Source organism: Bremia lactucae (genome assembly GCF_004359215.1).
Source record: "Bremia lactucae strain SF5 chromosome Unknown BlacSF5_NotPlaced_200_SHOA01000120.1_2678225bp, whole genome shotgun sequence".
Classification (NCBI taxonomy): Eukaryota; Oomycota; class Peronosporomycetes; order Peronosporales; family Peronosporaceae; genus Bremia; species Bremia lactucae.
This window is the reverse complement of record NW_027152213.1, coordinates 1,256,657-1,280,527: the sequence shown is the minus strand read 5'-3', so window position 1 is coordinate 1,280,527 and position 23,871 is coordinate 1,256,657. Positions and strand designations below refer to the sequence as shown.

The window sequence follows — 23,871 nt, the reverse complement described above, 5'->3', positions numbered from 1 at the left end:
GGCGACTATGGCAGTGGATTCCCGCAAGCTACACCAAGTTGGAGGAGTCGGAGCGTAAGATTTTATCTAGCGCCATTTCAACATTTTTCGAGATGAAGAAAGTGGCCCAGCTCGGGACCGTTGTAGTTCCTTGCTCTGTCGAGAATAATCGCAAAAGCGCTGAAAATCTTGTCTTGATTCATGGATTTGCTGGCGGCAACGCAGTGTGGGCAATGGTGAGTCTGAAGCAGGTCGTCGAGAAGCTGAACTAACAATTTCTTACATATAGAATTTGGAAAAGTTGTCCAAGCGCTTTAATGTGGTACGTCAAATTGAATTATTGCTTCAATGTGTATTGTATTTACGACAATAATTTGATGATAGTATGCAGTCGAGTGGATTGGTGTCGGTCGTTCGGATCGTCCTGATTTCAACTTTAAAGACGTATGTATACCAGGCTATTCGCGGCGCAATTAAGAATGACGACATTTGACGTGAATATTCATGTGTATACGATATGTAGTACGACAGTGCCAATGACTTTATCGTGAATTCATTCGAGACGTGGCGACAGGAGATCAAGCTGGAGAGCTTTAATCTATGCGGCCACTCGATGGGAGTCAGTTGTTGTATAGACAACCCGTTTCAATGCTTCATTTGACGTTTGTGTACTTATCTTAGGCGATTTTCGCATCATCATATGCGCTAAAACACCCTGCCCAAGTAAGCGTAAGTGTGGCGTTATGTTCGTACTTGTTTTCGCTATAGTATCAAACTCAATTGGCGTTTTGTCGCAGCACCTTGTATTGGCCTCTCCAGCTGGTGTGCCACGTCCACCACCACCTTTGGATCCAAAATCAGAAGAAGGAAAGGCACGAAATCGTTCGTGGCTCAGGTGGATGGTCTACTTGGCGTGGAAGAACGGAATGACTCCGTTGTCTATCGCTCGATTTGTCGGACCTTATGGACCAAAACTTGTTCAAAACGTTGTGCATCGCCGAACTTCCTTTATGTTTGAAAATAGCGCCATGCGAGATGGCCGTGTCGATTTAAAGGAGCTGGGAAAGTATTTGTATCACAACTGGGCGCTTAAACCAAGTGGCGAACGCGCCATGACTACGCATCTTGCTCCAGGCGCGCATGCTGTACGTCCACTCGTGGATATGTTACTTCCTCATCGAGTGAAAATGCCGCTCACATTCATTTACGGCGAAAATGATTGGATGGACTACCGCAGTGGACAAGAAATTGTTAAGCACTTTCGAAACATGGGTCAAGCTGCCGATTTGTATCGTGTACCAAATAGTGGCCATCAAATGTTTATGGAAAACCCCGACGAATTTAGTCGCACTTTGATCGACAGTTTGACAAAGGATGAACTTACAAACATGCACTCCATACCGTGAAATAGACTTTCAATCTCGTTTTTCAATCATTTTTAACGATACGTCTCTTAGCCGTGCGCAAAACAGTACAATGTCTCCATCTTGAAAGTCTTGATGTAATTGGGATCGGTGAATCTTTTCGATTTGAAACACCTGTTCAAACTCGTGGAAAAAGTTTTCTTCCAAATGTTGACGCTTCTTGTACGCAAGGAGCACGAGTGTCTTGGGTGTAGCCATTTTTTCTAACGACGTTAATAACGCGTTAAACGCAGAAGCGTATGGGCAGGCAACGATGTCAGCGCCAAGAATGATATCAAAGCTGTCGTGCTCTTCCACCAAGTGATGTTTCAAATCGCCCCATAAATACTTGTCCGTCGTGCAAATTTCTTCGGATACGTCATTGAGGCGAATATTATGGCGTGTGAGTGCCACCGACGCGGGATCACCATCAGTAATGACAACATGTTTGGGTTCAAAGTGAGCAGCTACGATTCCAACGAGTCCTGGGCCGCAGCCTAATTCAATAACACGTTTTCCTTTCACCAAGTGTGGATGATCAGCAATATATAGCGATAATGCAATCGCTGCATCGTATACTGAGGCTCCGAATCCTAATGCTGTACCCCCTCTTCCATCGCTCTGCCACGCTTGATCAATGCGAATTGACTTCCCAGCGATCGGAAATCGGCGCGTGGAGTCACGCAGTGCATCGTGGAAAGGATTGCGAAACGAAAAAGCGACAATTTGAGACGTTGTAGGTGGAGCTGAGGTCTCTACTTCAGTAGCAAAGGCGCTAGTGCCCATTGCCATCGCTTTATCTGCCTCCATTCGAGAGAAGAGAAAATAAGAATATCACAACAAAGTCTATTCGTATATTTTGAAGTGCAAATATTGCAATAAGGGTGCTAAATAAAGGCAAGATTAAGCTGATCGTCAAATGGCTTGAGCAAAGGTGCTAAGAGATTCTTTTCATGAGGAGGCAAGGATTCGCGCAATTTCACGAGCTCATCGTACTTGGATCCCATCTTTTCGACAATTTTGTTCAATTTCCGTTTTGCTTCCGGACCACCACCTGCCGCTAATTTTGCCTTAAACGACAGGAAATGCCGCAACAATTCACACACATCATGGAATTGGTTGTAAACCTGCTTCTTAAACTCGTTGGGGATGTACGCCGCACCTAACGCGCCACTTGCGAGGTTTGCAGCCGACGAGGTGGAAGCGGAATCACTTGTTGAATCCGAGCACGCAACGACTTCGGCAAGTACGTTAAAGCATGTTTTGGAACTAGGGTAGGCCATTTTTAAATCAATCGAAGCCTTGCACGTTGCTCGAAATGCTTCGGCTGCATCCAAAAGTGAAAGGTTTTCAGACACCTTGCTTTCAGCTACACTAATCTTCTCTGCGTGCTGAAAGTAGCGCGATTCGTTTTCTAACGTAAGCGGATTGTATGTTGGCAAAACTTTATCTTGAAGATCATCTAGCAACGTTGCTTCTTTTAAATTGTCGTGAAAACCTCCTTTTGGCTGATTTTTCAGCACCACCGACTGTTGTGCATGACTTTTGCGATTCGTTTGCAATTGCAAATTTCCGGCATGGGCAGGATCGAGTACGTAAGCGCCATGTCGATTGAATTTCGCTATTGTAGTACTGAATGGATTGTCTTTTTCATTCAAGTGTCTTCGGATCGGGTGGACTGCTGCATCTTCCTCCGTCGTGGTGAGATCAATTAGTGGGTCCACAAGTCCACGTGGGTCAATACTCGCACCTTTTGACTCCTGTTTCTCCTTCTCCTCGTACTTTGTAAACATATCTTCATGCCCAGCCTTTCGATCTCGATGAAAGTACTTGGACTTGAAAAATGCACCCCAAAATTCCGTCTCGGTCATTTTATCAGGCACTTGTCCCTGGTACGCCAAGTACACGGCCGGATACTGAATAAAGATCTGATGAATGACCTCGGCATTTAAATTGTATTTGACGACATTGCCACCCGTTTCATTGTCCGCTGCGAGATCTGTCAAGATTGCCGATGTCTTTGCTGTCTTCTGTCGTTTACTGGCCTCTCCAGCGATCAAATGACGACGGCTCGCCCAGAAATCCTCTTCGGAGATTAAACCATCATTCACCATCTCAGTATGTTGTCGCTTGAGTGTTGGACTCGCAGCTAAGAGCGCCGCACGCTGTTTGATCTCTGTAGGATTACACAGCGCCGCGGCGTTGGAATGTGTTCCGCTGGCACCATTCTCGCGCAGACGGCGAGCAATGTAGTCTTTAGCTTGCTCACGCACCTTAAATGCATCTTCTAGGCGAGTGGAAGTAGCTACAAATTCCAACACAAGCGTTGAATTGTGTGCAAGGCGTAAACGGATCATAGCCTTGGGGCTCGAGAAAGAGGAAACCTGCTGGTCCTGTACAGTGCTCCAGGGCACAACGATGGGCAGACACTGTCCATCAGGAACCTCCGGAGATGCATCAGCTGTCCAGCGCAATCCATTAGGCGAAAACTCCGCACGTCCATCGCGCTTCTTGACGCGGACAACTGCTACGAGGACCTCCGACATTTTACAAGTTCAGATTTATGAGGCAGGTTACACTTCTACAATATAAGGATCGTTGTCGAATGTACTCCCATGATCAGAATCATGGAGTTATATAGTATAAGTGTAACCCTTCCTGTATCCCAACATTTATGAATATGTCGCGTCCTAATATTTCGGTTTGGAGTCTTATACTGCTGGCACTTCATGCTGCTCTCGGAGAGAATTACCATCGCCACACGAACAATTGGGCTGTGATTGTACGTAAATGTTGAACATAATCAAGACTTGTACAGCGTAGGTGTGACAAGGCTACGTCTCTTCTGTAGGTAGACACGTCTCGCTTCTGGAGCAATTACCGACACATCGCAAATGCTTTATCACTCTACCATTCGGTGAAGCGGCTCGGCATCCCAGACAGCCAGGTCAGACACAAAAGAATAGGAATGCAAGACGATGTGATCTTAGGTTGAAGTCTAACGAAACTTCCTGCAGATTATCCTGATGCTGGCGGATCAAATGCCGTGCAATGCTCGCAACTGTTTTCCGGGACAAGTATTCAATAGCCGAACACAAAAGATTAATCTGTACGATTCATTAACCTGGATTTAGAGCTTGTCACAGAATTCATTCGTCATGTTTGTGCCGTTAAGCGCAGCTACGGGAAAAATGTCGAAGTCGATTATCGCGGCTCCGAGGTTTCGGTAGCCAACTTCATCACAGTCCTTACAGGTGCGTAAAATAGGAATGCGGGAGAATGTGTCAATTGTGAATTATTCGAACGAAACAGTTGCTTGTAGGCCGTCACGAACCTGGGACACCCGCTTCAAAAAAGCTGGATACGGATGAAAACAGCAACATTTTTGTGAGATCCTAGAGCTTGCGGTGACATATTTCATTGAACTAATATTGCTTGCAGCTTTACATGACTGGACACGGTGGCGATGGATTTTTAAAGTTCCAGGCACGTGAATTCGCCTCCCTGCGATAATCGTTTCGACTTTATAGTGAATTACTTGACTAAAGTAGGATTTCGAAGAAATGTCGAGTCAAGATCTTGCTGATTCTATTGAAGAAATGCACGTGAAGAAGCGGTAGGTGCTGCTGCTGTTAACAACGCATCATGAAATTTAGTAGTCTAACCCAGAGCGCAGCTACAATGAAATATTCTTTATGGTAGACACATGCCAGGCAGGTACTCTGTCCAATGCGCTTAAGTCTCCCAAGGTGGTTACTATCGGTAGCTCCAAGACGGGTGAGAACTCATACGCTCACCACTCGGATTCCGAGGTTTGAGTCATTCAATACTTTTTATGCCATCGCGACGCGTAGTAAAAGATTGTTGTTTAATGAATGTAGTTAGGACTCTCGGTTATCGATCGCTTTACCTTCTCGACGCTCGATTACCTGCAGCGTATGAAAGTTGGCGACTCCATTCGCAATGGGACACTCCTCGATCTTTTCAACTTTTACGATCAGAAAATGCTTCAGTCAACGCCTGATTATCGAACAGACAATTTGGGCCGCTCCATTGATCAAGTGCTGATTACAGACTTTCTTGGCTCAATTTTAGACGTGCACCTGCACTACGACAGCGAAGCGTATCCAATCGAGGCTACAGTGATGGAGACTCCGATTGAGAACGCTGAGACGATAACAGAACACGAAGTCGTCGTGAAACAACCATTGGAATCGACAAAACCGCAATCTTTTAATTTTTCTCGTCAATTTCTCGTTAGTGTCGCGGCAGCTCTAGTCGGTGCGATACTTGTGACTTTTAAAGCAGTCTAAGTCATTTTTAAAAAGTTAAAAGATACGAATTTTAATAAATCTGATGATCTCACACGTTTGGCTAATTCATTCTCGTTGAATATAGTGGTTAGTGAGGTGAGCACGCCGGTACATGGAATTTGGATGGTGCGGACTCGTTACTTCTTCCTCTTCGAAATCAGGATGAAATTCATCCTCAATAGTGGAAGTATCACGCAGGAGAAGACGGGCGACCAGAACAACAAAGCCGGAAATCCAAATCGGCGATGTGCAAATGCTGAGTGCAATAAGCATCGGACTTAAAAGCAGGACAAATGGTACACAGACCACGGCTGTGAAGTGCCACACGATCCACGGACGCGTCTATATACCAAGGTGTAAAAAATAACCACTTCATTTGCTGTTGGTTTCATCAATGTCGTGCGAAAACAAACCTTAGCAAATAACGAGCTTTCTTGAATAATTCGTGGCACTATGGTCGCCACCATGCGCTCTACCGCGACCCTACTCCGCAGAGCAAACAACTTGTTAGCTCGTACGTCCGAGGTTAGAGCGAGGATGGCGTTTACCGAATTTTTTGAATCGGCTGCATCGCAAGAATGATCTTCGACTTGATTGTCGTAACAAATTGCTTACCAGGGCGCTCATCGTACTCGTCTCGTTCATCATAAGCCTCGTGCCGCTTCAAGTGCAGCTTCATGAGTTGCGGCGTATACGGCGTGTTAAGCGGCGTCCAATCGTTGCGGAGTACTCCCTAGTATCAAAAAGTTGCATGAAAGTCAGAAGCTGTTCAAAAAATCTCGTATCCTTTCGAAATACAGACGACGTACCCCAATGGGCTGCAAACCAACCCCAAAACGTTTGCGGTGGACATACGGATCCCACTCGGCTTCCATGCCGATTGGCGTCATACTCTCTAAACTTCGTCCATCGCTAGGTGCTTAAACCCATCGTCAAACGTAAAGACGTATCTGCATTTTAAATTGAAAGCTGCGGACGCTGCGACACGAAACGTACCACAGATAGGAACGGCTTGTGGTGACCGCGATGTCGTTTTCTTCTTATCGCCCATGTCTTTGAAGCTAACCAAGGCCACAGAAATTGACAAGTGACGACAGATCACGGAAGCGCTGGCTCCCGTAGCCAAGCGAAGCTTATTGGCTCGGGCTTCAACTTTGCGAGTGACAACGCAGGGGCGTCCTCTGAGGAGCGTCGAATAAACACAGACGGGGCGAAGACGTGGATGGGTTGACTGACGAGAGTGTGTAAACAAAGAGTTACGTTGGTCACACTAGTTTGGTGTAGCACTCCAAAAAGCTATAGTCTCTATGAAATCTCACAGGCTTACGGTACTGTGAGATTTCTAATCCTTAGAATGCGTGCGGGGAATCTGATACTATACGGCCTTCAAGGCTATGCGGTTTGAGGTTTCGCAGCGGGGAACCAGCGATCGGACAGACGATGGCGCTAGATGTGGAGAACGAGCAGCACACACTGGCGGTACTTGGAAGCGACGATTATTACGATGAGAGACACTTAGCCAGCCGCCCGTACTCGAAGAACTCGACCGGTGTGCGTTTCCTAGAAAGCAGTGTCCAAGTGTGACCACTTTTAACGTGCTAATTGAAAAGAACTGACGCGTTGTGCGTCTGTAGGTGGATAATGAGCAGATGCGGATTGAAATTGTGCGCCTGGAGAATTTACTTGCCAATCGCATTGCGGCCCGTGCTACTCAGGACAAGTCAAATCTTTCGCTAGAGCGCTCGAACAAAATTGAAAAATACGTTGAAGTTATGGAGCTCACCAAGTGTCTTCGTCGTCAAAAAGAATTTCTGCTGACTGAAAACCGCAAGCGCCAACGTTTTGCTGAAAAAATCCAGCAGGCCATGCCGGTGCGTGCGCATAATCCCTGAATTAAAGTAATGCATTTGATAAGACTCAAGGGTATTTTGCAATGGATTTGTTGTGGCAATTAGCCGTCCACTGATAGCATCCAATTTATGAAAAATGTCAAATATCCGTCCGATGAAGAGCTCGAGAAGACATCGCGGGAGGCTATTTTGGAGATGCTCGAGTATCAAGTAAGTGGAGAAGCCGTCACGTACATGGGATGGCAGACTAAGCGTGAATCCAAGTCGATGTACATGCACGCGTTTTCTGAAAAAAGTTTTAACGAAGTGGACATGGCTTGTGTCTTTAATGAAACATGGAAGATGTTTTACGATGACGCAAAGCAAGAGCTACTACATCGCCGGCGCAACAAGTTCTGTGTACGTTAATTTTAAGAATTTGTTGTACTACTACTGCTCTGACGCTACAGACTGTGTTGATTTGATTAGATTTTAAAAAAGCTGAATGATAACATGTATTTGACGCGCAATATTCATCAATTTGTCGGAGAGAGCTTTCCACGCCACGCCATGACGCTTGTGTACCGCATTTCGATTGATAAGAATACGTTTGCTATCGTTAGCAAATCCGTGGTACCAGCGACAAATGACGCACAGCATCTCGTGTGGACTGATGAGTTTTTTATGTGGAAATTTGCGCGAAACATGGATGGACAGGGCGGATTTCAGATCTCCATTCGTGGCAAGTACGGCAGCACTTCGGCCGTTGCTGGCAATCGCTTGCCAATGCTCGAGTCATACTTTCAGCTTGTAGAGTGGGAATCACTCGTCATTCGCCCAATATTTGACTTCACAGTATCTTGATATCTTGTACGACAGGGATAGCTATAGAGATGTGAATTTCTATCGAGGCAGGCTATGCACCCAGCGGATTATAAAAAATGTATCGAAGAAGGCTATTTCATGTATGCCAGCCAGCCAATTTCATCCGTTCGAAGGTCTATGCGTACGAAAACATGCTCGTTTGTAGGTACTAGTATCAGTCCCTGCATTTTACATCTGCAACTTTCTTATGCGTTAATATGCGCAGTACTGAATATACTTAAGATGAATAAGTTTAATTAAGATGATTATCTTAAATTTTTACTAGCGCATCATTTGCCAATCCTTTTACAAAATTATTCCAAGATCCTTTGTTTTGTGTTTCTTTCAAATACCGCACGATATAATGTTCTTGGGGATGTGTTAAATCCTGCCACAATCCATAAATCGTCGATGCAAACTTTACGTATCGTATGCGGCTTTTCTTACGCGATGCCGCTAGCCGTAGCTTCAAGTATTTCACAAGTAAGATCAACAATTATTCTACACTTCTTCGCTATATGCTTAAAGCTGCTACAAACCTTTTAGCTCTTTGTTGCAAGCCTAGTCTTTCAGTTAATGTACCAGGCATCTTGCCCATGAGATCAATAATACGCTGAATCGCTCCAGCCACTATATTAACATCCGTAATATATCTCCTCTTGTGGCAATTTTTAAGCGCTTAAGCGAATAATTTCACGACTCGCCCATCTCGGTGATGATGAGTCTTCTATGGAGCTTTCTCAAAGCACACATCTATATACATGTTACATTTTCTATAGCACTTAACCTTCAAAGCAAATTATAAAATGGATTGACTATAAGAAAAGCTGTGGACCAAACTGACTGCAGAAGAGAAGCCACTGTCCCTTGTCCATCGTACTGTATCCAATGAAGACTGGATGCTCAACACATGATTCAGATCAAGGGCCACAGGTGCGCAGGATCCTGAGATGTGACAAAATCACGTAATAAAGTATCAGCTTAATCATGCAATGAGTAAACGGTAAGCTAGAGAAGCCCTAATGTTGCTCGAGTCCCCATTAAGTCACATTTGTTTTAACTTGCTAGTCATTCTAACGCCACAAGCCAAGCACGACACATTGTCAATGGACGCAATAGTTAGTTCCTTTGATATTTTTCTGGAAGTTATTAGTACGGCTGGGGCTCAAGGAATTAGCTTTTCCGCATAAAGGTCATATTTGACTTAACTTTTGACTCCGACTCCGTTTTTACAGCTTCATGCCTTTTGTTGCCGACAAAGCTGAAAGCTTAGCTAGGCAGTGACGGAATAAACTCAGGAAGCTTTCCTGCATTATTGCAAAAACATTTTAAATTTAGTGATACATAAGGGCGCTGTACAAATCATAACTTATGTCAATTCAATTCAAAGATCTTTTGAAAAGAGCAAAGTGTGGTATCAAAATATGGTCACTTCTTCGAGATAAAGATAAAAACATCAAAGAATTTCTTACAAACTACTATAAGAACGGTGGCGCGTTTTAATACTCATAAATTCAACTGACACTCAAGATTAATGAAATGGTGGGTGTAACGGTGTCCCCTTACTAAGTACTATTTCCTAAAAGAGAAATGATTAATATTATGTTCTATGAAAGGAAATGAACAAAGAAGTACACATAATAATCTTTATTAATTATTTGACTTGATAGTTCGAACATACCAAAATTGGTAATATTGATGCAATAAGACATTAGTTATAATGATTGGTTGATTTAAGTTTCAATCAACCCCGCCAATCGTCACAAGACACAATTGTGCGGTGCGCAAGGAGGCGCCTACATAATTTGTTATTAATATGATAAAGTCTGTAGTAGATAGAAGATCGTTACGTAGGAGCTTGATATATCAATACAGTTTTACTTTTCTCTATACTAAAAGCCTTAGAGCCAACTTTTGGTAGCTAAGACCTGTAATCTTCCTCTACACGTTATGAACGTGAAGCAATCGAGCCACCTCACCTTCCCGGTAATCGTGAAGGTTGTCTACTACTGTAAACAGTAGTAACAAAGGGTGTTCAATTACACCTGGTAGTGCATCGTAGACCGGTCAACGGCCCACGCACGTTCCATTTAACATGGACATGTTGAATGAAGAAGGAGGGAGATTTCGAGCCCCTCAAGAAAACTATCACGTAACGCGTTAGGGGTACGCTCATTGAGTGACCTTGAATGAAGAGCGATCGAACGGGTGAGTTCCGTCGTTGGCGGGCCAGCCGTTAGCGCAATGTTGTTCACTCTACTAAGAGACGAGCAACATGCGGTATAGCCGAGTTCATATAACACGAATTCGACGGGGCTCAAGAGAAAGTAGCCTTGCTTCAGCAAGGCTCTCAACACACAGAGCTGTTGAGATAGCAGGGTGCTCAACAATTAGAACTGTTGTGACAGCAGCATGTAAATGCTGCTAGTAGGTCGACGCTTCCACGTCGACCCGAAAGCTTAAAGATAGAGATCTATAAGTTTAAGGCAGTCGAAGGCGACTCCCTTTTAAGATGGCTCGCCGAACTAGACGACGCCATTGAAGCTCGCCGTATTAGCGACGAAAGTAAAATTTGGCATGTCCAACTTAGCGGGACGTGTCAAAATCTGGGCCTTGGAGCACTAGCTTTACGACCCATTAGTTTTTTTGGTCGAATGAGGTCTGTAAGACCCGGCTCAGGCAAACTTTGACCCGTCACATGGAAAATTCAGAGCTCAAGCCGAGCTCTTGGGTTTGCAGCGGGGCAAACGTGACCTTCACGCTTATGCCCAACATACACGATACCTGGTTAGTTGGATCGTGAATAATCCGATCGATGAACACACAAAGGTAACTGTATCTATCAAGGGTCTCGCGGACGGTCCTGTCAAGACCCACCAATTCCGGCTCGAACGAGAGACGCTGGACCAAGCGATTTTTGTAGCGGAACAAACGTGCTTCAGCCTGAAACGGGCTTTTGTTCACTCTGGAGCTTATCGTACTCAGAGACGACAAGGAAACGGAGGTGTAGATACTATGAACCTCTCTTGTGTAGAGTGCGAGAGACTTCGCTCTTCAAGTTACGAACGATTACAATAATGTAATCGTTGTCAAAAGACGGGTAACTTCGCCTATAAGTGTAGTGTCCCACGGCCAGTGCCTTGAAAAACTGACGAAAAGATCGACCTTCTGCTACAAACAGCGGAGGACGCGGATCCGACGCTATTGCGAAATCGCAACGGCAAGGGGGTCGTCAAAAAAGGCTCGGGGCAGTAGGTGCGAAGGAGGTCGTGTACAGTCGTGCAAACGATTAAACAAAGAGAGGCCATCGCACTCACTCGCTAGACATCCATACGCTTCTGGACGCTCCAAGCCGTTCATTAGATGGCCCCATGTTGAACGAGAGCCCGGCATCATCACGGCTCGATGCTGTCAATTTATACATGGCTCTACTTTTTGAGCCAAGGCAATCCAAGAATGACATCAAATTTGTCACCCAAATCAAGTACGCGTCGTACTGTTTACCCTTTAACGTGTATTGGATACCAACTACATGTTCTTTTACTGGTACAGATGTGCCTGTTGCTAGGCGCACTGTCATCCGCATTAGAAGGATTTTGCTCTCAATGAGCTTGAGCCTGCGATCGTCTAGCGATTGGCGTCGAAATCAAGTGTTCGACGCCAAACATTCAACTTATAAGGCAATTTATTTGACACCTTTATTTTCAAAGTGATGGGTTAACTTCATCACATGGGGCAGGAACACACAATGTTTGTGTGTAAGGAGCAACTTTCGTCAAAAAGCCTGCAAATTCTTTTGACGTTGCTGGTTTAGCATTGGGAGTGTGAATACCCGTCACACTGTGGAGTTAAATCCCGACGGCTGTGCAGAAGCACAGGCAGCGTCGAAGTTGGACCATTTGAATAAGTTGAGTGGTACGAAACAAGGATGCTCGCTTGAAAAGCAACATCCAAGAAAAGCTGAGACGCCTGTCTATTAGAGACACTGCTAAAGTCCTAGATCGACTGGAGAGTCGATCGTAGAGGATATCGCTATGGTAACGCAGTCACAGCTAGAGGCAGTTTGGAAGGATACTCCCAAATGAAGCTAGAGTGAATAAGTCCCCAAGAATCTGTGGGAATAAGTTCTCAGAAACCTGTGGTCAATGGTTCCCAGGTAACATTCAAAATAAGTTCCAAAGAAGAAACTGAGACAATCAATTTCTTAGTAAGCAATGGATCAAGTGTAGGCGCTTATAAAGTTCATCTCTCGCCTCCGAAATTGACTTCGGAGATAACCCAATTGCTGTGACGGGGTCACATGTGACTGGTTTAGTGACACACTAAATTATTTTGACTATCTCATAAAGTCGGGATGTGTATCAGTACATCAGGGAATATTGCTGGATTATCTTTATGACTCAGAGGGTACGATGTACTTCGACGTCCGACTCTCCGAGTATGGCTCTGCTATGAACGAAGACGGCATCAAAATAATTGGATCGAAATCCCGCACCGATCTTAACAGATCAGTTACACATCTGTTTATTGTCGCAGAGGCATTACTAAGGATCTGAGGCACGACTAGCCACGCCTATAGCATTCCGCTTGAGGTGCTTACGGGATGTCCTGTCCACGCATAAGAATTGGATATATCCATCAGATCGAAGGACGAAAAGATGGTACCTTTGACATACTATCAATAATTACTTATTTTTGTGGTATCGGCGTTTTGAGCCGGTACCGTTGCAGCGTTGAGTGTATTGAACCCATGCACAATCCGCCATCCTCCTGTAGGTTTACGCACACAGAAGGTCGGAGAGCTATGCGAGGAAGTTAATTCCCTCATATGATCCCGCTGCTAAGCGCTCGGAAAGAATTTGTCGATCGCTATTACTTGTTCACGAGGCAATGACCATTGCTTCATCACACAGTACCTCGAACCTGGGATTAGGTCGACTTCGTGTCGAGTGCCTTTCACCCATAGAGCAATTCGCACGGTACTGATTTAGGAAATACCTCCTTAAAATTATTTAATCCTTATATAAAGGTTTTGTCTTCTATAACTTCCAGGATTGGGACGTAAAATGTTCAATCCGAGTCTTCTCATCGAGGACAATTTCGTCCATCGATGAGCTGCTGAGAACCGTTCGTTCTCAGGAAATACATTGCTGATTGAATATCGGCCACGTATACTTTATCTGTGACAAGTACGCACATCTGCTTGACGTTGCCACTACGCAGATCATGCACGAACCGTTTCGGTTCAAGCGATGGCATTTGTGACAGAGCCACACAGCAACTCACAGAGGAATATCTCAACTATTATATAATGAGATCTTTTAGCAGTCAAACTACAATAAAAAATCAGGCTACTAAATGCTACTTATCTAGTACTACTAAGTATCAATACTCCGTACTTGAGGTGCCGACACGTGTCATTCGTACCTAACGTCCGAAAGATTCAACACTTATGCCTGGCACAAGTTGTATGTCGATTTCAAGTTGTGTATATTTGCCGCAAGCGAAAAGCCACTTCTTGGGTGCATCTTGGGTAAACACGGTGTACGCAAAAGATCAAGGAAATCACCGATTGGTCCGGGCTTGTCGATACGAAGGGACTTCGACAGTCCCTTGGCTTAGCGGTGTACCTGCACAAGTACTGACGCAATTACGCCGAAATGACAGTACATAATTCTTCTTTGTTGAAGAGAAATGTTAAGTGGTCATGGAACGCTGATTGTCAGTGTTCCTTTGAGGTTTTTTAAGCAAAGCTTGTTGCAATCGCCAATCCTAGCGATTGCGGACCGAGCCCGACCATTTGATGTGGTCTGTGACGCCAGCAATCTTGCAATCGGCTGTGCGTTAATGCAATATGACACACACGCAGAGCGCGTCGTCAGTTTTTATTCGCGTCAGCTGTTTAGTGCTTGACAAGGAATTCCTTGCCAAGAAATATGCACTGGCTAAGTTTAGGGTCTATCTCTTGAAGGATAGACTGTCCACAGTATATACGGACCATCCGTCTTTACGCAGGTCCACACCTCTCGCAAAGAATAGCGAGATGGTTGTATTTTTTTGAGAGCATAACTTCTTAGTGAAGTATAAACAGGACGAATTAACGTCGTCGCTGATGCCCTTTCGCGTCGGCCCGATTGTGAGCCGGCTGCGCAAATCAATAGTTAGCATAAGGCCACTGTTGCATGATTTAAGTCTTCTCACGTCCAGAATGATCACTTTTGGTGCATCGTGGCAGTCATAACATGATGCGTAAACGCAAATTATTATGGGTGGGGACGACAAATCGAGGTGTGTCGCACCAGCAAATGGCTGTGTAATACAGTAAATCATTGTGTATTGCATATCGATCTGTTGAGAATCGATACAATTTCGACAATCCTATTTAAGTATTGTTGGTATGGATTTCTAAGGTAATTCATCAACCCTTACAAGACCATTTTCTCTTGATTAGCTCTGTAAACGTCGTCAAGTAATGTTGAGGACGGAACAGGAAAACTTATTGTTGCAACTGTGGCCTTATGCCCACTGTTGATCATCGACAAGTTGCGACTTCTACTGGCCGTGGCATCAGTACGAGGCTTCTTCCGATTCCGGATTACACTGGAACGGTCAAGGGCATTGCCAAAGCCTGATGGTTCCGAGCCAAAGCCTTATAGTCTCGAGACAGAGTCTGGTTTTCATGAACCAGACGATCCACTTTTTCCATCAAGGAAGAGACCTTCTGACAAACTGTCACCAGCTCGTTTTGAAGGAACTGATGTGTCCATTCGCTCACCAGTTAATCAGTCGCAACTTGTGTACAGTTTATCAACCGATTAACACTATCAACTGTCATCGCTAACTCGCGGCGACGGTTGTTCTTGATCAATATATTCCCTCAAATAGTAAAGGGTGTCATTTAAATCACGATGTTGATTCGGGTTCGTCAACGAGGCGAAACCGATTTTTCCTCCCCCTCCACATCCGTTGATGGATAGGAGCGGTAAGAAGCGTTTTCTTGTAAAACGCCTCTCCAACTACCGTGAAAAGCGTTCGAACGCGTTATCTCGTTTACTAGCGAGGGCATCCACCCTCTCATTATACTTGGGAACCTCGTTTTTAACTAATAGAGACGTTCCGGGTCTCGTTCGACAGTACAACGAAACTTATCCTCCTCGACAGAGGGTTTATCAGAGAACGAGCGCATCCCGCGCTTGTTAAAGGACTGGAGGTTCTCAACCCCCGAGCGCATTTCTCAAGAAATAAGCGTCCTCCAATGAAGATCTTTAAGGGAGTATGCAAACTTAGGGGCACAACTTGCGCCCTTACAACAGCATGGACATCAGTACGTGGGCCCCTTCACGAGAGGCAAGATATCCCTACCTCTCTCGATAAGCAATACAACTTATAGCGTGCACCGACTAAGGTCCGTAATTCCGAGCAGTTCACGGAAAATATCCAGTTCGTCAAGCAAGGCCTCGCGGCTTATGCTTTGCACATTATGGACAAATGGTTTCCAATATCAACAACCGACGCCAGAAAAAAGCATCGATGAAGAATTCTGCTTCATCTTCTCCAGGATTGTGAAGCCTGGATGAGTCGAATGACGGATTTTGGTATCTATCCTTGGTCATACCAAACCAACGAGCAAGGTAACCCTTAGAGGGCAACCTAGGCTTCTTTTCGGGAGCGAGCCGTAACGTATTGCGGTCCCTCCTCTGTTGACTCATGTTTACGTTAGCGCTAACATGGCTTTCGGAGCGATCCTTAGAATCACTTCTTTCCTGGTGATGCAAACTACCACCGCCAGTAGCGTTCTTTCCTGCACGATCACTTGGTAGCAGCTCCTAGTTTCGCATACAACGTCACCAGAGTGAACGTCGCCCGTGGAGTCATCATCGGATAACTCCCCAAAAGATGTCCAACGAAGCGTCATTACCTCGTTGGTTGTCACGTCAGAACCTAAAGGTTTAACGGACTCAGCCCCGGGTAATCAGGCACCCTTGGCGATGACGGTGACTTAGACCAGTCACCTACAGTTGGTGAACCAGGTGACTTGTCACCGTCACCTGCAATGACATCAGCACCCGACATATTTCCAGTCACCTCTAATGGGAGTGGGAGGTGACGTGAGAGGAAATAAAAAATGAAGTACAAAAAATTATCTTTATTAATAATTTGACTTGATAGTTCCAATATTACCAAAATTGGTAATACTGATGCAATAAGACATTAGTTACATTGATTGGTCCGCCAATTCTCACAAGACACAATTAAGTGGTGCGCCAGGAGGCGCCTACATAACTTGTTATTATAATAAAGTCAGTAGTAGATAGAAGATCGTTACTTAGGAGCTTTATATATCCATACTGTTTTACCTACTTCTATACTAAAAGCCTTAGTACCAACCTTTGGGAGCTAAGGCTACTTAGCTACCTGTAATCTTCCTCTACACGTCGTGTACACGAAGTAACCGAGCCACTTCACCTTCACCGTAATCAGTGTAGGTTGTCTAGTACTGTTAACAGTACTAGCAAAGGGTGCCTCGTTACGGTGGATGTAACGGAGCACATTTTGCTTGTGCTGCTTCAGTACAAGCTAACGTTTATGTATGCAAGATGCCTCCGCTACCTCAAGTAGACGACGTGCAGAGGGAGATATTAAGTTTCAAAGCGTGGCTTAGCATCAAGAAGCAGCGCTTAGCATAGGAAAAAGTTAAAATGTACTTAGAATGTTTAAATCCTAACGCAATACCTTCTTATATCCTGACTAAATGTATTCATATGCATGTATGTTTAGCAATCATTGCTCACCACCCCATATCACGCGTCTAGCAGCGGTCAGTAAAGTTAATATAATGGCCTTTATCAACCAATTACCAGAAACGTCACTTTACTGCAACAATAGTATTGATACAGATAGTCTTCTTTTTTATTACTTTTCACTGAAAAGGGCAACGGGCTGCCCTTTTTCTGTCAAACATAACGTCATTTCCTCAATAGTGAATGCTCCTGTGTGCATTAAATTCACAAGGTTATGTCATTGTCTTTGTGAACCTCACATGGGTGACGTGTCAATTCACTTCACTTGCTCGCGAGTAAGGTATCTTTATTGGCTGTGATGTCAGCGGAATATGCAAGTCGTATCTCCTGCCAGGACCTTTTTCGTTTGGATGACGCGATTTCGATACGTCTGTACTCTGATATTATTTCGCTCTGACAGATATAAATTGAACACAGATTAGGCTATGAACTTATCATTAAAACAGGTTCTCACAAAAGGACTAAGCAAGCATAGCTAATTATTGACGCATTTTGTAGACGGGCACGTCTTAATGCGGCCACGCTCTACTTAAGCACACACCCTAGCACAGCGAGGAAGCGGTTTGACCGACTTCTCGCGTGCAGTGAGGTTGTTGCTTAGCGACCTCAAATAAGTACTCTGGTGTACGTGTCGTCATGGGAGCGGTAATCCGGCACCTCGTGCGCACTTACCAAGTAGGAAGTAGTTTTCAGACTGAGTTTTATTTAATCGCATTAATTATAAATACCTATTTTTAACCAATCCTAAAATGTCATCTCTGAAGATAACACTAATATGTATTGCGAGCGTATCTTTCTAGATAATTCGCGTAACGGATGACGCTAGCCGTCATCCCCGTTAAGCCCGTTACATATTTACAAGCTGCTTAACTTGTTATATTCGCCGCGATGCTGCACGCAAATAACATAGGCCTGAATATGTGAAAGGGATAGCTCTTCATTAGCTCCGCACGCTGCATTAGCACTCACCATTTAAGGATATTTTCTTGTACGCTAGGTCAATTGCTTGTCGACTGACGCTTTCAATTAACAGCTTTACTCAAAAGTCTCAGATTTTTAACATATTCTCTATACACCAATACTCGCAGAGTGCTTGAGATCCATTTAAGTACGCTGTGATGATATTAATTTTTTTCAGAAAGAATTTAAGAAGCTCGCTCGATTACTACCGCTGCTTTATTTATAAATACGATATAATGTTGCTGCTGCCAAACACGTAACAAATAGCATTTAAGAAAAGATATTAAAGGTCTTTAAGCATGGAAGCTCTCTAACGATATAAAAAGCTATTTTGGGGGGATCGTGAGTGTCGCATCTGGTTTCGCAAACCAAGTTTGATTGGTGAATTACTCTATTGACGGCCACGAACATTCAGAGCAAAAGCAGTCAGCACCTGGTGGAGCGAGGTAATCCGCTACACCTGGCAGCACTCGTAGTCAGTTTACGCCTGAGTCTTCATAAACTAAGCCTCTGCTGGCATGATTTCCTCCCCCGAACTTTCAGGGGTGAAACGCGTAGCGTTGTAAAAGCTCAAATATAGCTTCGGCTGGATCACACAAATCACATCCTTTCCCAAGGCCCAGAGGTTCTTGATAGAAGGCTTGAGGTCTTTATGCAATATGAATCCTCTAGTTCCAGGACCCCTTAGTGGCATTATGCCAACTCGGTACATTCATGTACCTACTCCGGAGCCTAATGCTTATCAAACAAATGGAAATGGCTGTAGCCTCTGCCATGTTTCTAATAGAACAATAGTAATGTTCGTGACTTTTTCTAAGCTCGGTTTCAGAGCCAGTGAGTGGGCGCTCACATATAACACGTCTATAGACGCCGCAAATCCCACGTGGGATTCGCTGAAATAGCAACTGACTCGTAGATTCGCACGACCTGATCAAGATTTTCTCACACCATCGCGATTCTTATCGGGTCGTCAGGGTAAACGGACCCTAGGGGACTATGTCCAGGAGTTGAGAACTCTTATTGCCTATTGAAGAAGTGATTTTATGTGCCATCTTTATAGAGTGCCTCAATGCGGGCGTTGTCCGGACGAAAATTTACCGATCCCATCCCGCTACTTTCGTAGCGGCGGTTGCCATGGTTATTTCGCGCTGAGTTCGACATTACGCTCTCCGGAACGTCTTGGTACTCAGACCAGCTATTCGTGAAAGTGGTTTCGTCTGACTGACCGTAACCCATGGATCTAAGCCTTGATGAGGAACGAGAAGAAGACCGTCAGGCTGTAGATCAGCATAAAAACTTCTGTAGATGTTACATGTGCGGATCACTAAGCATTTGCGCCCGGCTTGCTCGTTGCGCGACTCGCGCAAATCTCGAAAGAGCAATAACTTCAATATTAAAGGTTTGGTACGGTGGGAAAACGTCGAGTAGGGACGGAGCGACCTACTTGGGGAGAAGTAGGCTCTGTATAACCTCTATGAGGTGAGGATAAACAGGTTCTAGCCCCAAAGTGCTCTGCGCTTAATGGCACGCGGCGTTAATTCAAGCAAACTCCGTCTACGCCAGGCAACGAAAGTGTTGTTGTCTTGACCACTGACACGATTTGTCAGTGTGTTAGAAATTAGAATGTCTGGGCTAGCTAATTCCAATGTTGAGAACACTAATCGTGAGCGTGACTTGTTATTTGTTGGTGAAACAGCACGAACTCCGTTAAGTGATACTCGTTGTGATAACGAATAGCTGAAAGGCTCAAGTCATCAAGGTATAATATCCCAGACGCACGTGAAGCGGCACGTTTAAATCCACTTAGTGATGTCGACCGGAATTCCGTTACACTGAGTATCAGTCGTGATACTGCTGACGTAATGCCACGACGTTCCGCGTTAAGCCCGTTTGATGCACGTAACGTGACACATTAATGTTCACTAGAATTTGTAAAACTCGTAAACATTAACGTCCCGGGCTCTATAAGTTATTGTCTCAACATCGAGACAGCAGGGGAAAAGTCGGATACGGCAAGACGATAAGCGCCTATCATGTCACATAGTGATATTAGCGAACAGCTATATGCACTTGTAAATAGTGTGACTGGTAACGTTGGTGATATTAGCCTTAAGGCTATCCCATCGATACATGCTCTTTAAGAGCTGGACAAAAAGTCGGCCGATGAGTTTGGCCAGGCTTTATCGGCTAGTGACTTATTGGAGATGGTGGTCATTCAACCAGATATGGAGTTAAACTCATCACCACTTCTGGTTGAAACTGTTCTTGAGTGTAATGGGGCACTGCCGACTTTTACTGCTTCTATATATCACTTTCTTCAAAAAGGGTTAAAAGTAAACTGTATTTTATATAATTAAGTTCTTCTGTTTCTATCTATTTAATACTAACTTAATTATCTACTAGTACAAAATCATGTAATAAAGTCTTATTTGTCTCTCTCTTTGCGCGCGTCCAGTGCTGATTAGACCGCGATGCAAGTACATAAAATGGTTTATATCTACCAATGGATAAGCTTTCTGAATATTATTACAACAGATAATATTCTCCAAATATTATCTACCTTTTAGATAATATATTAATTAACAACCTTTAAGTGTTAAATTCATGTAACGATACACCCCGTTACATCACCCCTCCCTTAAACGACAATCTCTCTGACTGCCATTGAATAGAGTGGTCACTATAAGAAAACTTTTTGAAAACGATAATGATTGGTCAGAACCATCATTTTCAATTCTATCGCATGAATAACAAGTCCATGCGGTCAGCGAATAGTGCAGAACCTTTAGCTGCGGTACATGCTCGTTTCTTCTGCCGTAGTATCATCTTCTCCCACAACACTAGATGTTGCGGGTGCACGTGGTGAGTCACCACGTAAGTGCGACCCCTCTTTGGAGGTCGACTTTGAATGCGAGAAGCACGAATGACCGACTCGGGGAGAGCAGAACAGTCGCTTGATCGTCGTCAGGCGGCTGGCTATGAGCCTTCGAACGGGGCGGCTCAACCGGATAGACGTGCTAATAATGTTCGCTTTCGACGATGAGGATGATTCCTAATCGGCAGCACCCTGATCCGCACTTATCTCTTGGCTCTGGGCGTGGTGATGACGATGGTGTAAGCCATAGTTATAAAAGCTCTTGTGGTACCCCTGCTTCAGTGGGTACCACTTAGGGGAGTGGAGACAATAAAATGTCTCGTCTTGAGAAAAAGCCGTGGCTTTTGCCCGAACGGCTAGTCAGTAGCTTTGTCTGGAGAGACTTCTTCTCACAATGAATATCCTTTATTTATTGCGACAAAGCTACGTGGCCTTGATCCCAGCGGAAAGAACTTTCGCGCTGAGGAAGATTTTTGTCTCGATGCTAGTCCTAAGCATCGATGGTATAGTGGCAACAACAAGCGAGATAAAATCTCGTTGATGCAAGCCTGGAACGTGTTTATTTGCAATGTCAAAGACATTGCACGCGAAACCTGGCTCCAAAGACTTAACGTGATTCGCGTTAAGTTAGTAAAAAACGAACTTCAACCGGTGCAAGGTTTAAATTGCATCAATTGTCAGGTGATGCATAAAAGTCCTGCCTCACGTGGGGTGATCTCTGGCTGTGTTGTGTCGACAACACGGCCAGTCCCTTTCTTCGCCCTGGAGAAGGGCTTGCACCTCTAGCGCGATGCGCGATGCGAGCGATTCTGATCCATCGGATGGGTCTCGTCATAATGACGAACGAGGCCCTCAACGTCAACAACCAGCTGGGAACGAGACTCCCAGCTGTCATGTGAAGGTAGATAACCGCGCCAGCGAACAAGAAAACTTTCTTGCTGCCCCTTCACATCACGGTGATTACGAATAATTTCCACAAGGAAACGTTGACCACAATGGAAATACACCAATGGTTGTCGCGGAATAGGGAATATTAGATTTGACCCATGTGTCGGATCTAGAGTCGAAAATCGACAAACTCGATCACTTCTTCTATTATTTGGAGAAGGGACTTGATCACGAGCACGGTAAGCGTCGCTCGTTCGAGCAGACGGTGCAGGCTCTCTATATCGAGCGGTTGGAACACCGTTCGAAGAGTGCGTATTCAATGTAGAATGTGTTCGCATCCTACGTGGCAATTCTATTGTGTACGCATTGCATCTGCGATGAAGTACACGGAAAGGACCAATGAACTTGGGTAGTAGTTTACTGCTACCCACATTAGTGACTAATCGCTTAGGTAAGTTTACCGTAGAGAGTAGCACTAGATCATTAACTTTAAATGTATGAACATTTGCTCTTCCATGTTTGTCCGCATTCCGTTTCTGTCGGTCCACTGCGTTAGCAATGGAATCCTGAACGAAACGGATAACTGATTCTCGAGTTAGCAGAAACTCTTCTGCTAACTCATTTGTTTTGTCATTTTCAGTACGCTTAGTGCGTACTGCCATGAGATCATTCTCATCTTCGACGTCGATTTCTTCGACATCGACATCACTCGCGTCGTTGTTAACTTCGACGCGTGATGAGCATGAGCTAGAACTGTGGATTTGCTCGTGCGAGTCCACCCGCCCCCTTAAACTAGAGAATCCCTCTAATTGGGTGGGTATGCGAGGATTGCGTAAGCCATTCACAAAGAACGGTGTATGCGTCGTAGAAACATGCACTGAATTTTTTATTGATGGCGAATTCGACCATTGGTAAAAACTCGCTCCAATTCGGATACGATTGGACGTAACCTCGCAGTATCTCTTCGAGGACGCGATTTACGCGTTCTGTTTGACCATCCGTTTCTGATTGATCAGATGTTGACATAGTCAGCCGTGTTCCGAGAGATCGGAACACGGATTGCCAGAACGCCGCCGTGAATCTCGGATCTCTATCCGAGACTAATTCACGGGGTAACCCATGTAGTTTGAATACCGTGCCGATAAAGACACGGGCACAACTCGGAGCCGTAATCGATAGCGCAGCAAGATGTACCATCTTGCTGATTCTGTCTACAAAAACAAGGATTCCATTGTTTTTCTGGTCGTCTTCGAGAAATCCGAAGACAAAGTCCATAGATACGGGCTGCCAACACTCTGCCGGAAGTGGTAGAGGTTGAAAAGGTGCACGGGATGAAGGGCTAGGCTTCACTCGTTGACATACCTCGCAAGCACGAGTGTAGTTGCGTACGAACTGATACTGGCGGGGCCAGTAAAAGTCGCGACTTACCGTGAGGTAAGTCTTCTCACGTCCACGATGTCCACTTGTTGGAGCATCGTGACACTCATACATGATGCGCAAGCGCAAATCATTGTGAGTCGGGACGACGACACGTGGGGTGTCGCCGGTAACGGCTGTGTAATACAATAAGCCGTTACGTGTTGTGTATCGATCGGATGACGATCGATATAAAGCCGGTAGATCTTTAAAAGATTTATCGGATGGATTCATTAAATGATCCATCAAACATAGAAGGTCCTTATCTTCTTTGTAGGCTTTCTTTATGTCATCAACTAAGGTTGACGACGGAACACTCGTAGTGAGTGTTGCAACAGTAAGTTCACTTTCACTGTTGCAGTGCACTGCTGACTCGAAATCGGGTCGGCGTGATAACGCATCAGCGACGACATTAAGTCGTCCTGGTTTATATTCGACGGAGAAGTTATACTCCGCGAAGAAGGATAGCCACCTCGCCATTCTTTGCGAGAGGTGTGGGCTATTGACGGCCGTGCGTAATGACGCATGGTCCGTATATACGAT

At 44.8% G+C, this 23,871-nt stretch overlaps 6 protein-coding genes across 6 annotated transcripts; 3 read left to right on the top strand and 3 right to left on the bottom strand.

Annotated features, from left to right (window-relative positions):
- Positions 1–92: 92 nt before the first annotated feature.
- Positions 93–2,165, top strand: CCR75_000637 (uncharacterized protein; the record flags this gene model as incomplete). Its single annotated transcript, XM_067958743.1, has 6 exons — positions 93–215; positions 269–301; positions 364–423; positions 503–598; positions 661–702; positions 777–2,165. The coding sequence occupies 6 exons, from the start codon at positions 93–95 to the stop codon at positions 1,383–1,385; spliced, it is 963 nt and encodes a 320-aa protein (XP_067814313.1). The 3' UTR covers positions 1,386–2,165.
- CCR75_000638 (uncharacterized protein) lies at positions 1,395–2,192 on the bottom strand (the record flags this gene model as incomplete). Its single annotated transcript, XM_067958744.1, has 1 exon — positions 1,395–2,192. One exon carries the CDS (start codon positions 2,190–2,192, stop codon positions 1,395–1,397), a length of 798 nt encoding a protein of 265 aa, XP_067814657.1.
- A 77-nt stretch (positions 2,193–2,269) lies between these two features.
- CCR75_000639 (uncharacterized protein) lies at positions 2,270–3,928 on the bottom strand (the record flags this gene model as incomplete). The annotated part of the gene is made up of 1 exon (XM_067958745.1): positions 2,270–3,928. The coding sequence occupies one exon, from the start codon at positions 3,926–3,928 to the stop codon at positions 2,270–2,272; it is 1,659 nt and encodes a 552-aa protein (XP_067814658.1).
- Positions 3,929–4,062: 134 nt separating this feature from the next.
- CCR75_000640 (uncharacterized protein) lies at positions 4,063–5,695 on the top strand (the record flags this gene model as incomplete). The annotated part of the gene is made up of 8 exons (XM_067958746.1): positions 4,063–4,164; positions 4,234–4,329; positions 4,400–4,491; positions 4,563–4,636; positions 4,705–4,769; positions 4,934–4,987; positions 5,042–5,194; positions 5,264–5,695. The coding sequence occupies 8 exons, from the start codon at positions 4,063–4,065 to the stop codon at positions 5,693–5,695; spliced, it is 1,068 nt and encodes a 355-aa protein (XP_067814581.1).
- A 66-nt stretch (positions 5,696–5,761) lies between these two features.
- CCR75_000641 (uncharacterized protein) lies at positions 5,762–6,841 on the bottom strand (the record flags this gene model as incomplete). The annotated part of the gene is made up of 5 exons (XM_067958747.1): positions 6,692–6,841; positions 6,505–6,614; positions 6,244–6,428; positions 6,109–6,178; positions 5,762–6,037 (listed from the first exon to the last, which is right to left on the bottom strand). Exons 1-5 carry the CDS (start codon positions 6,744–6,746, stop codon positions 5,762–5,764), a joined length of 696 nt encoding a protein of 231 aa, XP_067814573.1. The 5' UTR covers positions 6,747–6,841.
- Positions 6,842–7,059: 218 nt separating this feature from the next.
- Positions 7,060–8,720, top strand: CCR75_000642 (uncharacterized protein). The gene is made up of 4 exons (XM_067958748.1): positions 7,060–7,246; positions 7,330–7,566; positions 7,651–7,944; positions 8,014–8,720. Exons 1-4 carry the CDS (start codon positions 7,136–7,138, stop codon positions 8,386–8,388), a joined length of 1,017 nt encoding a protein of 338 aa, XP_067814583.1. The 5' UTR covers positions 7,060–7,135; the 3' UTR covers positions 8,389–8,720.
- Positions 8,721–23,871: the final 15,151 nt, after the last annotated feature.

Bases quoted from the DNA above. Each gene is read 5' to 3' on its own strand.
- CCR75_000642 (XM_067958748.1), top strand. From the start codon at position 7,136: ATGGCGCTAGATGTGGAGAACGAGCAGCACACACTGGCGGTACTTGGA. The intron at 7,567-7,650 runs GTGCGTGCGCAT...TGTGGCAATTAG, and splicing joins AAATCCAGCAGGCCATGCCG to CCGTCCACTGATAGCATCCA. The intron at 7,945-8,013 runs GTACGTTAATTT...TGATTTGATTAG, and splicing joins GCCGGCGCAACAAGTTCTGT to ATTTTAAAAAAGCTGAATGA.